The sequence below is a fragment of the Saccostrea cucullata genome, unplaced genomic scaffold, assembly GCF_032062105.1.
Source record: "Saccostrea cucullata isolate Sc308-1 unplaced genomic scaffold, CSIRO_AGI_Scuc_v1 ctg9079, whole genome shotgun sequence".
Taxonomy (NCBI): domain Eukaryota; kingdom Metazoa; phylum Mollusca; class Bivalvia; order Ostreida; family Ostreidae; genus Saccostrea; species Saccostrea cuccullata.
In genome coordinates this window covers 1-15,331 of record NW_026925419.1, presented here as the reverse complement: position 1 = coordinate 15,331, position 15,331 = coordinate 1, and the positions used below count along the sequence as shown (strand labels likewise).

Below are 15,331 nucleotides of genomic sequence, written 5' to 3'. Positions count from 1 at the left end.
GGACTACCTGTTCAAAAGTTATATGGCCGAGGTTAAAGTTTTTTTCTAAAAGTGGGTCAAACTCTAAGGTCAGGGTCAAAAGGTCAAAAATATTTATAGCAACTGAAAGGTCTTATTGTCACATGTACAATGATATATACACTGTGCATGTGAAGTATGAAAGCCCTAGCTGCAACTGTTCAAAAGTTAAGTTGAAGGTTAAAGTGTGGTATTTTTTGTAAAGGTAATCAAGCTCCAAGGTCAAGGACAATAGGTCAAAGTTGGTGGTACCCAAAGAAAGGTCTTCTCACAAGGAATACACCTGTGAAATATGAAAGCCACAGCCCCATCATCTCGAAAGTTATGGGCAAGGTTCAAGTTTTTGCGGACTAACAGACAATCAGACAGAGAGACAGACAGGGCATAAACTTCGTTTACGGGGACATAAAAATGTTAACAAAATCTAACTCTCTCTATCGTAACTTTAGGCCTTTCATAAACAGCTTATAAAGAAGATGGTAGGGTTTAAACTCTTATTGAGGTGCTGGCGAGTTAATGTTTAAAAAGTGTGAAATTCTTTTGATTGTTTAATTCGGTATAAAAAAAAATTACAATATTAACTTTTTAATTTATGAATTTATTTTATCGTTTAAACCAAATATAACCTGTTATAACAAATTTATAAATAACGACTTTTAAAAAAATATGATAAAATGAATTCCAAACAGTTGTTTTAGCATAGTAAATTCGCTAAATGGGAGCTTTTCACAAGTGATACAAGGGAAGGAACTCGAATTTCGTTGCTATTATTAGTCACGTGACAGCAATCGTCAAAATAGCAACAATAAACTGTCATGGCGGCGGTAAGTACCGAGTTCTTTCGGTTCACGATTTACAGATATGTATGTCTGCCGAATATTGGGTTTTAGAACAAAAATATGAATTAATTAAATGTAGCTCGTCACTTGTCTTAGTATTAACTAAAAATACCATTGAAATTAAGTCATGATCCTTCAAGTTAGCGGAATAAATTGGAGAAGATAACGTGGTTAACACTAAATATTGTTGACTTCACGCAAATCCCCTTTATATTTTACGAAAATGTGTCTAATAAATACTTTATAAACCGAATGCTTCAATTTATTTACACGATATATTTCCCTGTCTGTTTATATTATCCATGTTAATGTAATAACTAAATACAAATTCTTCAATAATTAAATGATTTTAGGATGATAAAAAATTATTTTATCTTTTAAAGTGAATTTGCTTAGGAAAGAAGATTAATGACTAAATCTGAGCAAGAGTATCATGTAGGTCTTTTTCAAAGTTTATCAATTATTTGCTGATGTTAGCATTTTTCACTTTTTAAAAAATTAAAAAGTTTTGCTTGGATTAAATTTTAGTATATTCCTTCAACATTGTTAGTTTTATCAGTGTATTTACTTTCTTTTCACTAAAATTATTAAATGAGGTTGTCTGTTGAAAAAGACATTATTGCATTCTCTTTCATGCATATTTCACACCTTTAAATTAGCTAATACTGTTAATATGCAAGAGAAAAAGTCAGATGACCATAAACAGGCTTTAGTTTATCAATAATTTATATGTACAGTATTGTATACCAAATCATTAAAATTGATAAAAATTCAATTGCCATAAAATGACTGACACCACCAGTGTGTTTTCTTCAATTACATATTAAATTTTTCATCAGATTCTTTTGTAAATCAGAACTTTAATTTGTCAGTTTTATGGTAGACATACAAAGTATGTATTCATATTTTGAAAGAATAAAAGTTTCACATTATGCAAAATAAACATTTTAATGTAGTCCCTTGGATTTTAAACATTTGTATATTTATAATATATAGTGTACTTATATACATATTTTCTTATATCTTTTGCAGGTCAGTAACTCCCAGATATGATATGACAAAAGATACAGACACAGGACAGAACATGAAGTTTTCTGTCTCCAGATAAGATACTCATGGATCTCGACAATATACATTGGATTTTATCTCATTATAACAAGGATTTATAGTTTATTGATATATATTTTACAAGAAAATGAATCGATACCAGATAATAAAACAGTTGGGGGATGGGACCTATGGAAGTGTGTTGCTGGCCAACAGTGCTGAGACAGGAGAAAAAGTGGCAATCAAAAAGTAAGTTCCGCAAATCAATCTCGTTAGTCATGGCTGGATTGTCATTGATCCACTGCTTTCTTGTAATTAAATCTACATACTGCATAAAATTGCCTTCACAAAATCCATACCTTCTACACATCAATTTGATTAACCTCCTCGTCAATTTTTATGTTGATTTTAAAACTTTCAGAACATTTTGTTGTTTGATTATTTTTTAAGCTTGTTAGTTTTTTAACATCTGACATGCATTATGTCGTAATTTGTAATATATATGCAATCAGCATGTATTTGTTATAAAATATTCAGACAGTTATGTTACACTTTTGAAAAGTAGAAGGTTTCAAATATTTTTTTTCAAGTTGAGGAGAATTTCCAATATTAAAGAATTAAGCTACAGGTTTAATTAAGTAATTAATGCATACATGGGATAGTGCTGTATACAGCAGCAAGCCATTACACATTTGCAATAGGTAGCCTAAAGCTGTAAAGACAGGCTGCTATGAGTTTATTACATTTACCAGGCTACACTACATATATTGTAATTTTTCAAAGAAGTAATTTACTCTAGCGCAAAATTGCCTGCTAATTCTTTGAGATTTTAGATGAAATTCAGTATCCTATTATATAAGGTCTCTTTGTATGTATTTTTTTTTGCAAGGGGTAGGGGGGATCTTCAAGCATTGTATATGTTTCATTTGTCATAGGGTATTATCAAATTATCATCAATGACATCCCTTAGCATTTACAATTTTAACAGTCAGTGACATATAGAACTTTGTTAACCTGGTCTAACTCGAGTATTTTGTAAACCTCTGCATTAGTTCTTGTAGGTCAGATAAAGTGTAAATTCTTATGTACATTATTAAAAGGGCTTTGAAGACAGGTGAAAAATAAATTTCAGCTTTTGGTATATTTAAAAACCTCAAGAGAGAGAGAGAGAGAGAATTTGGTATATTTATAACTCATTCTTCAGTACTGAGTTCAGATGTGTGACCAAAGGGTTATTTTTTAAAAATAATCAATTTCATAATTTATGTATATTAATTGAGTCAGTACCCTTCCTGCTTCTGAAAAAAATTGATGGGAAGATAATCTGAAGTCTTAAAGAGGAGATAGGTGTCCAAATGTACAAGCATGTCTGAAATTTTATGCACATAACTTGGTGTCCACAGTGACTGTTTTTTAAATCAATAAGCTATTCTTTTCTGGTGAATCCTTTTTGAAGTATATAAACACTAGTTTGCATGTTTTATTGCATGACTTATTTCTACCTTATTCCATTATAATTAGAAAATATATCCAAGATTACCAATGGACACCGTTACTTACATAAGCACTAAACAAGTAACATGTTACTAGAATTTAACAAGTTGTTAAAATATGAAAATAATGTATTCAAAAAGGTATGATGAAATCATGTTTAATTTTATATTAAATGGAATTTATTTAAAAAGTCACAATTTTTATTTCTAGTTTCAAAAAAGGAGAAATTATGTAAGTAACATGGACACCTAACTCCGAATCAGGCTTTAAAAACGAACAAAAAAAATAACAAGACAATCGAACACTTGTCTTTAATACTTTTAATATTTCATTTCAAAGCTTAATAATAGACTAGCTTTCAAAGAGAATTAATGCAGACAAGTAAATTGTCAGATGGATTGCTAAATATCCTAGGTCTTCTATTTTGAGTCTTGGATCTTTGTGTCATTGTTACGAACATATTTCAGTCATTTCTTGTAAATCTGAAAGAAAAAAATATATAAAAAACAAAATACAACATGATGTAATCAACACATATGCTGTTTAATTATATTTATTATATATCCTTGATAAAACCAGAAAGAAGGCAATTAAAGTACAAATTATGTCACTACTTCAAGTTTTCGTGTCTCTGTTATGAACGTAATTGCGTAAATGATATGGCAATATTAAAACAAATATTCAAAAAGTATTCATCCTTTGATAAGAGCAGAACAAAACTAACAAATATAGAATAAAATATAGTACAATATAACTTTATCATTAATAGATTATACAAATAATGCAAAAACACATGTTCGTAACAAAAGACGCGAATCAAAAGTCAAATGTTAAACCAAAAGTACTCGACTCGGACAGATTTATGCATTTTGTATGGTCATAAGCGACATATTTCAGTTTCTGATTAATGGCTACATGGTATAGAAATACAATGACTGTATTTATGTGTTAAAAATTCACTAAAATTGATACAATATGAAAATACTTACCGCATCTATTATGTACGTAACTTCTGTCTTCCACGTGGACACAATGAGCATCGCCATGTTTTTTGCAGACCGCCGCGCAACCTTTCTACTTTCGTTTTTAATTTATAATTATACCACTGCTACGGACTTCCTGAGCCAAACTTATGATTCATTGGCTGTTATTTTAGCAATCATACTGAAAGCTATTATGTTCGTAACGGTCAAGACACCAAACATTTTACAATCAGAGATCATTTTAAAATTACAAAAAGAACTGAGGTATGTTCATGAAGCATATTGTTAAAAATAATTTATCACACATACTCATTAATTAAACACAGAAATTGAACTTGACAAATTATTTAATGTTTGTAGGGAAGTGTTAAAAAGTTCAATGCATATGGACACCATGCGTTACGAACATAAACCACAAATTTTTAAGTTCAGAAAAAATTAATTAGGATAATTCTAGCATGTTTGACAAAATAAATATATTATTTCATTCATATGCTAAGATAATGTACACATATATCATGCCAAATGATTTTATTTTTAAATAAAACAACATCTTTATGCCTATTCGAAAATTATGTCACATTTTCTGCAATTGAAATCCCGTAAATGCAATCCAACAATGATCAAAATTTTTTTATTCCTCAACTCATATCCATAAAACTATTTATACTATATCCTTACACAAGTATCCAATCATATCAATATCAATCTATCTGCTTCCACTTTATTCATTGGAAAATAAAGGAGAAAAGAAATATATTTTAAAAATTCACCAGTATTAAAGAATGAGTTTTATAGCATAGGCAAGGCAAAATATAATTGATCATATATCTTGCATAGGTGCAATTTTTTTGGTAGAAAATGCAAAGTAAACAGTAAAGTAATATGGGTATAGTACAAATACTGTTGTCCCATTTTAAGTTCATCGGAGAAATATTGATAATTATTTGATGTATGGCCAGGTTAATATTTACAGAGTTATAAAACATGGAAAAATGATTATAAATTATTTTTGAAAAACAGATATTAAAATTGATATCTGCAGTAATATAAAAAGAATGGAATTCAAAGTACATTTCCAAAATTCTTTTACATTTATTAAACAATCAGACTGACAGTCTGTGTATTCAAATGATGATTTATAAAAACACTTAGTAAGGTTTAATGCTTTTATGCTTGATATTTTCGTTTTGGTTTATCTGCAAAGTAGGCCATAAGTTTTAGTCCCAAGATTACCTCTTAATACCTCTGCTCGTGAAAAGTTCCATTTTAGGGCTTTTTGCCAAAGCAAGTCAGTGTGTATGAAATCAAGGTCATTGAGTGATAAAATTTTGAACCAACATATGTATATACATTCAGTTTTTTAATAAAAGGTATTGATCTTGAAATTCTTTGCATATACAGTAAAATTTGAATAAATATTTGTCTAGGAGAAAGGGTAATAAAATACTTGTAGAGACAAGAAGGGGACAGTTCCTGCTGTGATTGTAGGTGTTATACTAGATAAAGTAATAGACATGTGTATGATAGGAGAGGAACTGTATTTCTCTTTGTAGACATCAATCTACTGTCCCATTCTGAACACTTTAATCAATCTTTTTTTTCTGAAATTGAGATTTGTTCATAACTGAAATACTCCCTCTAGAGACCCACACAAATCAAATTCCCTCATCAAGGATTATTACCCTGGAAAGTGTTCTTTCAGTTTCTTGGATAAAACTTTCCTTAGATACCCATAAAAAAATTTGTCCAATACAAAATAATGCAGTATCTGGTAAAGGATTAGGATATGATTTATTCAAATAAGTCAAGTCCACTTTCAAAAGGGGAGGGACGGGGGGGGGGGGGGGGGGGGGGGGGGGGGGTTAATTTAAAAAAAAAGTATTGTTTAAATTAATATTGGATAAAGATGTCTTACAAAAATCCCATTAAGCATGAAAATTATGAAATAAGACTTTAGAAAATTGTAGATTCAGCGTGCATAATGTGTAGCCATAAGGACTATAAGGAGCCCCCCCCCCCCAGAATGGTCCTAAGGTCTTTATTTGAAAAATGTGATATGTCAGGATGAAATTTATATAAATGGGATAAACATTTAAGCTGTTTATTTATGGGTGCTGGTTCATCACTATTCCACTGTGTTTTCCTCCATTATAGAATGTTTTCCTCCATTGTAGAATGAAGAAAAAATATTACTCATGGGATGAATGTCTGAATTTAAGAGAAGTTAAGGTATTGTATTTCATGAATTTGCTTTGTTTGAAGTGAAATTTGTTATATTTGTTAAACTTATGTTCACAAAATATTTTAAATCATGGGAGTTAAAAATCATTTCGCTGTACTTGTCAATTTATCTTAAGAATGTTTGCTACTTGCTAATACTGATTGAATGAAATTCTTGTAAACTGAAAGGTTCAGAAGCATCTTTCAAAAAAAGAATTAGGTACAATTTTGACACTAATAAATTATCAAAATAATGTAAGATTGAAGAAGGTGTCCTTACATAATTTCTTGTTCATTTTTACAGTCCTTACGGAAACTGAACCATGCCAACATAGTGAGGCTGAAAGAAGTCATTCGAGAAAATGACCAGTTGTTCTTTGTGTTTGAGTTTATGAAAGAGAACTTGTACCAGATGATGAAAGACAGGTGAGAAAGATAGTCATAGTCTTAATATAGACTTTTTTATTGAGTATTAGATATGTTGTGTATATAGCCACTAACCAAAGAAATAGGGGTCTTACATAATAGAGCTGCATGCCTAAATAATGTTAGATATTGATAGGTAAAAAGATAAACTCTCTCAATATGTGAGCATATGAATATCAAAACAAAGTTGATGTAATGTAAAACATCACACAAGAATCATTAATGAGACTCGACTCCACCCAGTTTAATTATGGTAAATATTTTCCTACAGGTTGATCTTTAAATTTTAAAGTTACATAACACCAAAAGTACAGCATAAATCAGTGAACAGCCCTATTGAAATGCATGCAAACAGATTTCATTTCTATACCACTGTGAATGATGTATAGATAAATAATAGGGAGTTAATCAATACATAATACACACTGAGCTAAACGCGTTTGATAAAGAAATCCATCAATATTGAATGACCAGGACAGCCAGTTGTACGGTGTATCAATGTTAATAGTGATAATATTTACTCAGCTACGGGCAACGCAGCATCATTCGATAATTTCTTGTCTATGGTACAAACAATACACAAAGATTACTCACTGTTAGACATTGGTGTAATGCATGTATATTACAGTGGAGTAAATTAATTTTTCATGTTAACTTATCCAAAAAAATCATTAGGTGCAGATATATTTAAAAAAAAGATATCTAATTTAAAATGAAGAATAAAATTACACTATATTGACTTATTTATTTTCTCAATTTTCTTTCTTTTTCTTTTTTTTTTTTAATATTTCATTTAGAGTTTATTATAAAGCAAATGAAATGTTTCATTGATAAAATTTCAATAAAGTCATATGTATCAATTTTTTTAAAAATTAAATCTTTTTATAAATTGAACTCATTTAGAATAAAAGCTTACAATATTTAATGAAAAAATCTGCCACAGTTAATTAAATAGACATCTTAATTCATTTTCAGAGACAAATTATTTCCAGAGTCTGTGATCAGAAATGTCATTTACCAAGTTCTTCAGGGATTGGCTTTCATGCACAAGCATGGTACGATAATACTAAGATCTGATGAACATTGATTATTTTATATCTCAGAGAATTAAAACACAGGAATGAAGTTTATGTTCAATAGATTTTTTCATATATTGATTTTTTTAAAACAACACTTGACAAGTTGTGTAATCACAGATATAACATACATGTACATGTACCCTAAGTACACAAGATATTTAGGACGTACAATGTAGATGACTTTTAAAACATTTAAAAAGAATATTTATTGTGTTTATATTTTCTTACTGTTGTCTTATTCAACTTTTTATTTGCAGGCTTCTTCCATAGAGATTTAAAACCAGAAAATCTGCTATGCACAGGCTCAGACTGTGTCAAAATTGCTGACTTTGGATTAGCAAGAGAAATAAGGTCAAGGCCACCCTACACAGACTATGTGTCAACTCGGTGGTAGGTGTTCATTGATTATATATACTTCTGAAGACAGGCCATTCTTCTATATGGTATTGAGTCAAGGAGTTCATGCAAGAGATATTTCTAATTTCTTCATTTATGATAAAATATGAAGTCTTTCCTTGAAGTCATTATGCTGGTTATTGGACAAAGAAATAATTTAATTGACAGGTTTAAAGATCATCTAGTTTTCTCCACTTAACATCAATGCAGTGTATTAATTATATATAAACAAGTTTGGTGATGAAGACAAAGTAGTTTGCTCTTACTTATCAGTTCATTAAAAGGAAATACCCCCCCCCCCCACCTTCTCCCTCCTCTCCAAAGTAAAACCATTAATAGTGGTAAGTTGAAATGCTGCTTTAAAGAAACATATATGAGATTAGATTCTGCCTTTAAAAATCTGCATATTAAAGTAAATGTTTTTACAGCCAGTTTCATTTTGCTTAAAAAAGGCCTTGTATATTTTACACTAATTTAAGATAGAAGTCTAAGTTTGTGGAATATACAGAAATCATTACAAAAAAGACCAGTTGAAAAGAAGATAAAATGAAAAATTCTGTCTCAAGATTTTTTTTTCATTGCTTTTATTGATTTTTTTTAAGTAAAGGCAGTCAGAGTGAAATTATGTTTGTTAATTAACTTTGATCAGAGTGAAATTGTGTTTGTTAATTAACTTTGATATTTCATAAATAAAATAAGTGTAAATCTGAAGAAGTCTGATAATGCACTTATCTTAAAAATACTAGCCTTAGATCAAAGTTTGATTGATTAAAAAGCACATACATTACAAGTAATAGCTAATAAGATGGACAGATGCAGTACTAGAGGTATCTTAATTTCTTGTGATCAATGTTTTGTATGCAACTAAAGTTTTACTGCTTTGTTGGTACCTAATTTTGTGGGTAACTCTTCTATACAGAATAAAAGATTTATTGAACCTATTTAATGACAGAGTTATTGATTGCATAAATGTATATTCCAGAGTTAGGAATACCTGTAAAATCATCTTACATTTGCCTAGGGATTGTCCCCAACAAACACTAATAATTCCACAATTATTTCAGATAGTGGCAGTGATTGACAAGAATATTTCATATACATTTACAAATACATGTTTATCTTTGTTTTAGAAATTCTTATTAAAATAAAAATAATATAAATATTTTTCCTGCACATGCAGAGTCTTTTATGCCTACTGAATTGTTGCCCTTATTTTCAGGTACCGGGCACCAGAAGTGTTGTTACGGTCCGTCAGTTACAGCTCGCCCATTGATATATGGGCAGTGGGCTGTATCATGGCTGAACTCTACACCCTCAGGCCTTTATTTCCAGGAAGCTCAGAAATTGATGAGATTTTTAAAATATGTTCCGTGCTGGGCACACCAAAGAAGGTAATAATAAAAATCCATTTTTCTCTTCAAACCCCAAAGAAGTTGTATTTGTAAATTTCTGAAGGCAAATTTAAATTTAATTTGATTTAAATTTAATTTGAATCATGTTTTCTTCCTGTACAGGAAGAGTGGGATGAGGGATATAAACTGGCAGCTGCTATGAACTTTAGATGGCCACAGTGTGTTGCCAATAATTTAAAGACTCTAATACCAAATGCTAGTAATGAAGCTATCCACTTAATGAAGGATATGCTACTGTGGAATCCGCAAAAAAGACCTAATGCCAGTCAGGTATCTTATCAATTATAGATAAAGAAATATCATTCTTTATAAATGTCAGTCATTCAGCTCATAAATACTGTGGTTTTCTATTGTATTACTTGTGAATATGTATGAAAAAAAAATCATTGTAACACTATTTTTTTTTTTCTCAACAGTGTTTACGATATCAGTACTTCCAAGTTGGACAGAATCTAGGAACCACACAGGTTACCAACCGTCCTCAGGTTACGAACAAAATCGCTAGCCCCGTCAACCCTACCCCCACCAAGGGGCTCCAAGAGGAGAAATATTCCTTCAGTCCAAGTAAACCAGTGGAATCCAAACCAGTTAATTCCCCTGCCCAGCCCTCATTTGGGATATCTAAGCCTGTAGAAAATAGTGTAAGATTCATCCTAGTACATCAATTAAAAAATTTGCTTAGAATTTATAGAAAACACTATTTTTGGTGTACAAAAGTTGTATACTGTTTTGTGTATGATATTTTATATAATACATGTACATTCATACAGCATTTTAAAAATCATTACTTGCATTTTATTTTGATTAAAAAAATCAAAAAATTCAATTTTTCTTCTACTTTTATTTACCTTTTTTTCTACGTGTACTTTTATTCTTATGATGATTATTTTTATTCTGGTTATTTAAAACATCTACATGTATCTTCATTCTTCTGATTCTATTTTAAAGAATTGGATTCGTTAGATGTTTGTCTGAATCAGAACTCATATTCATTTACTATATGTTCCTCAACAAAAAATGTCTTTTTTTCTAGGAACCTTTTGCAGTCTCTGTGAAGAAGAAGCAGCAGCCAAGTGGACGTAAACGTTGGGGGGCAGGACTCTCTGACACATGGGATGATTGGGACGACTTTGATTTCGGTACCTCCCCTAAGAAAAACACCTCTAAAAATATTATCCCTCCTATTGGTAACAAGCCAAAATTTGAACCAAAGAAACAGAGTGTGATGCATAAAGAAAATCATTTTGATGATGAAGATGACTTCTTATCGTAAGTTTTGTATTACATGTACTTTGTAATTCATATTTCAAGATGCTTTGAATAAAAGAAAAAAATTGAATAATTGTCAACTTAATTAAAAGCAAGTAAGAATTGCATTTCATTAAAACTTTGTTATGTAAAATTTTGCATAAGATCATAATAATTGTCCCAAGGTTGAACTTCACACTTAATAGCAAAGAGAAATTCCTCTATATTCCAATATTTACACAGATTACAGTATGATAACAATTGTTTCCTAGTTAACTTTAAAACCAGAAGTTTTATCGTCCTGATGGAAAAAATTAATTGTGTAAATAATGATAACTTGAGTTAATGTGAAGAGAGAATACAAGGATAACTACTGATTTGTTATTGAGTTGATCCTTTTTGTTGTAGGAGTATACTAAAGAAACCCAGTAAGCCGGCCAATAGAATTCCTTCAGGACGGTCCTCTGCCTCCTCAGCCAAGCAACATTACCTGGGGAAGGCTCGATACTTGCCAGGTAGAAACTTCACATTTATATACACAAATTACATAGCAGTTTAGTAAGGATATAACTTACTGGTAACAGTAAACATATATGAATGAATTAAATTATCCAGAATAGGTCACAGGCAGCAAGGGGATTTTGAGAATTACTGGTACACATGAAAGTATATAGATAAGTTGTAAATGTCACTAAATAAGAATCGTTTTGATATTGAATAATTTGGAAGCATCATTGTTCATGGGAAACACTGTTCATGGATTTCTTGGATCAACCTTACCCATGAATTTACATCCCCAAGAACTGATTCATTAAACAATGGTTTAAATGAGAAGGAACCCATGAGATCATGTCCTCATGAACAAGTAAAATTTTGCTGCCCACAAACATTGACCCCTTTATATTAATGATTCTGCAGTTTAAGGCTTGCTTAGCCTGTATTGATACATATGATTCCAAGCATTGAAATAGATCTGTACTTTTTACCCATACAAAATTAATTATGTTTTTTTGCATATTTTCTGTGGTTTTTCAAATCTATTGCAATTTACTTGAAAAAAGAATGCATTTTGGAATACAGCTCTAAGTAATGTCATTTTAAGTAATCCCAAGCTGTTGTTTGAAGTTAAATACTCATAAACTCATGAGAGAATACTTTGTTCTTTATGCCCTTGTAAATGATTGAATATTTTTGCAGGTATAAACCCAAGAAATAGTGCCAAGAAAGACAGTCCTAACAGTTTATGGAACACTCCATCCAAACCCTCTGTGGGGGCTTTGCCCAGCATGGGGGCTAAAAACACCAACCTGGGGACCTTAGGTAAGTTTTTACAGGGTTCATTGACACAGGATTGTAATTGAGTTAGCTTTTCAAAGTATACACTACAACAGTATACATGTGATATGAACTGCCTGCACATGAAATTTCAAATTCTCGGGATCATGGCAGAAAAATGAACATTTGAACCTGTATTTTGAATTGTTTATAAAAAGTGTCTTTTTTAGCTCACCTGAGCCGAAGGCTCAAGTGAGCTTTTCTGCTCACATTTTGTCTGTAGTCTGTCTGTCCGTCCGTCTGTCTGTCTGTCTGTAAACTTTTCACATTTTCGACTTCTTCTCAAGAACCGCTAGGCCAATTTCAACCAAACTTGCCACAAAGCATCCTTGAGTGAAGGGGATTTAAGTCTGTTCAAATGAAGGGCCGAGCCCTCATTCAAGGGGAGATAATTGGGAATTAATGAAAATTTGGTGGCATGTTTCAAAAATCTTCTTCTCAAGAACCACTGTGCCAGGAAAGATGAAACTTATGGTGAAACATCCTCAGGTAGTGTAGATTCAAGTTTGTTCAAATCATGACCCCCGGGGGTAGGGCGGGGCCACAATGGCCAACCAAAGTTTTACATAGAAATATATAGGAAAATTATTTAAAAATCTTCTTCTCAAGAATAACAAAGCCATAATTGATCATATTTATATGGAAGCATCCTCATGCAGGTAGTGTAGATTGAAGTGTGTTCAAGTCATGACCCCCGGGGGTAGGGCGGGGCCACAATGGCTGACCAAAGTTTTACATAGAAATATATAAGAAAATTCTTTAAAAAATTTTCTTCTCAAGAATAGAAAAGCTATAATTGATCATATTTATATGGAAGCATCCTCAGATAGTGCACATTCAAGTTTGTTGAAATTATGACCCCTGGGGTAGGGGGGGAGCAAAATGCCCTATCAAAGTTTTACATAGAAATAAATAGGAAAATTCTTTAAAAATCTTCTTTTCAAGAATAGCAAAGCCATAATTGATCATATTTTTATGGAAGCATCCTCAGGTAGTGTAGATTCAAGTTTATTCAAATCATGACTCCCAGGGGAAGGGCTAGGCCACAATGGATGACCAAAGTTTTACATAGAAATATATAGGAAAATTCTGTTAAAAAATCTTCTTCTCAAGAATAGAAAAGTTATAATTAATCATATTCATATGAAAGCATCCTAAAATAGTTTAGATTCAGCATTGTTGAAATCATGACCCCCGGGGATAGGGGGGAGGGGGGGGATGGCCAACCAAAGCTTTACATATATATAGGAAAATTCTTTAAAAATCTTCTTCTCAAAAAAAGCAAAGCCATAATTGATCATATTTATATGGAAGCATCCTCAGATAATGTAGATTCAAGTTTGTTCAAATCATGACCCCCGGGGGTAGGGCGGGGGAGGGGGGATGGCCAAACAAAGTTTTACAAAGAAATATATATATAGGAAAATTATTTAAAAATCTTCTTCTCAAGAAAAGCAAAGTCATAATTGATCATATTTATATGGAAGCATCCTCAGGTAGTGTAGATTCAAGTTTGATCAAATCATGACCCCCGGGGGTCGGGCAGAGCCACAACTGCCGATCAAAGTTTTAAATAGACATATATAGGAAAATTCTTTAAAAATCATTTTCTCAAGAGTAGCAAAGCCATGATTGGTCATGGGACTACTTTTGGAGTTAAACTTTTCAATAATAAACCAATTTCTCCTTTTTCCTAGCCACAGTGCTCAGGTGAGCAATGTGGCCCATGGGCCTCTTGTTTTATTTTTTATTTTTCTTTCAACATCAGAAATGTTTGGTGCCTGACTCTATACTTATTTAAATAATAATGAAGTGAGTGTGGTCTTTTGACAGGTGGGGGGCCCAGTAGTTATGGCATGAGAAACAATGCTGACAACTCCAGCTATGTACCGTCATTTTTATCCAATACCAAAGGTGGTTCAAGTAAGTAATGTGTTAAACAATTGACATTGTTTAACCAGTTGTAGGTTGAGCAAGCCTTTCAAATACTATAGATGTAACAGTAACAATATGAACATTTATCATAGGCAATGTCAAATTACTATGAGGATAATTCTGACAAATCTGTGTATGTAAATTAAAATTAATAACAAACACCAAGGTAATGGTTATATTTGTATGAATTTATTACATGACAAAATGTAACTTGATCTATGGAGGTTGACAGTGAACACACATACTGTAGCTGTTAGTGTTGACTTAATAAATTTAATTTGAAATTTTGTCATAAAGTTTCCTGTTTTGATTATAGATTATCCTTCTGTGAATTGGAAGAGAGCTCAGCCAGCACCATTATCAATAAACAACAAGAATTCTGCAGGATATCGCCAGCCCCTGGGAGGGAATACAAAAACACATGGACGCACTGACTGGGCTTCAAAGTATGTATACATGGCCAACATTGTTTATAGGGAAATTGAGGCTAATATGTAGGTCAATACAATTGTACTTCTTAATGAGAAGAAAAAGTATATTTACATTTCTATAAAATTATGTATATGTATCATTACATCAACTTAAATTAGTAATGCATCTGGGAAAGGGAGATCAAACCATGCAGTTATACATGCATTTTATTAACTATTTATACATTCGTGTATTTCAGATATTTAAAGTCCTGACTTGTTCCGACAAAGAACTAGATTCTGATGCTGGGCCCCCTCCCACTCACAGACACACAGACAATGTCTGTACTCATCTCACCCCTCCTCATTCTGTGATAAATTGTTATTTTTTATGTAGATACAAACACTATTTAACTACTGTTCAATCATGACAAGGTGAATTGTACAATATTTATTGCTCTATTTGTTTATACAAATTTAACGGAT

The 15,331-nt window shown here is 31.5% G+C and overlaps 1 protein-coding gene and 1 long non-coding RNA gene across 2 annotated transcripts; one reads left to right on the top strand and one right to left on the bottom strand.

Annotated features, from left to right (window-relative positions):
* Positions 1-1,889: 1,889 nt before the first annotated feature.
* Positions 1,890-15,325, top strand: LOC134268815 (serine/threonine-protein kinase MAK-like). Its single transcript, XM_062751061.1, has 14 exons — positions 1,890-2,153; positions 6,559-6,613; positions 6,909-7,030; positions 8,006-8,085; positions 8,367-8,499; positions 9,725-9,896; positions 10,020-10,187; positions 10,334-10,558; positions 10,951-11,186; positions 11,574-11,680; positions 12,363-12,485; positions 14,334-14,423; positions 14,752-14,881; positions 15,106-15,325. Exons 1-14 carry the CDS (start codon positions 2,053-2,055, stop codon positions 15,119-15,121), a joined length of 1,758 nt encoding a protein of 585 aa, XP_062607045.1. The 5' UTR covers positions 1,890-2,052; the 3' UTR covers positions 15,122-15,325.
* LOC134268814 (uncharacterized) lies at positions 3,704-4,444 on the bottom strand. Its single transcript, XR_009992436.1, has 2 exons — positions 4,388-4,444; positions 3,704-3,880 (listed from the first exon to the last, which is right to left on the bottom strand). It is a non-coding gene; the product is annotated as an uncharacterized LOC134268814 (long non-coding RNA).
* Positions 15,326-15,331: the final 6 nt, after the last annotated feature.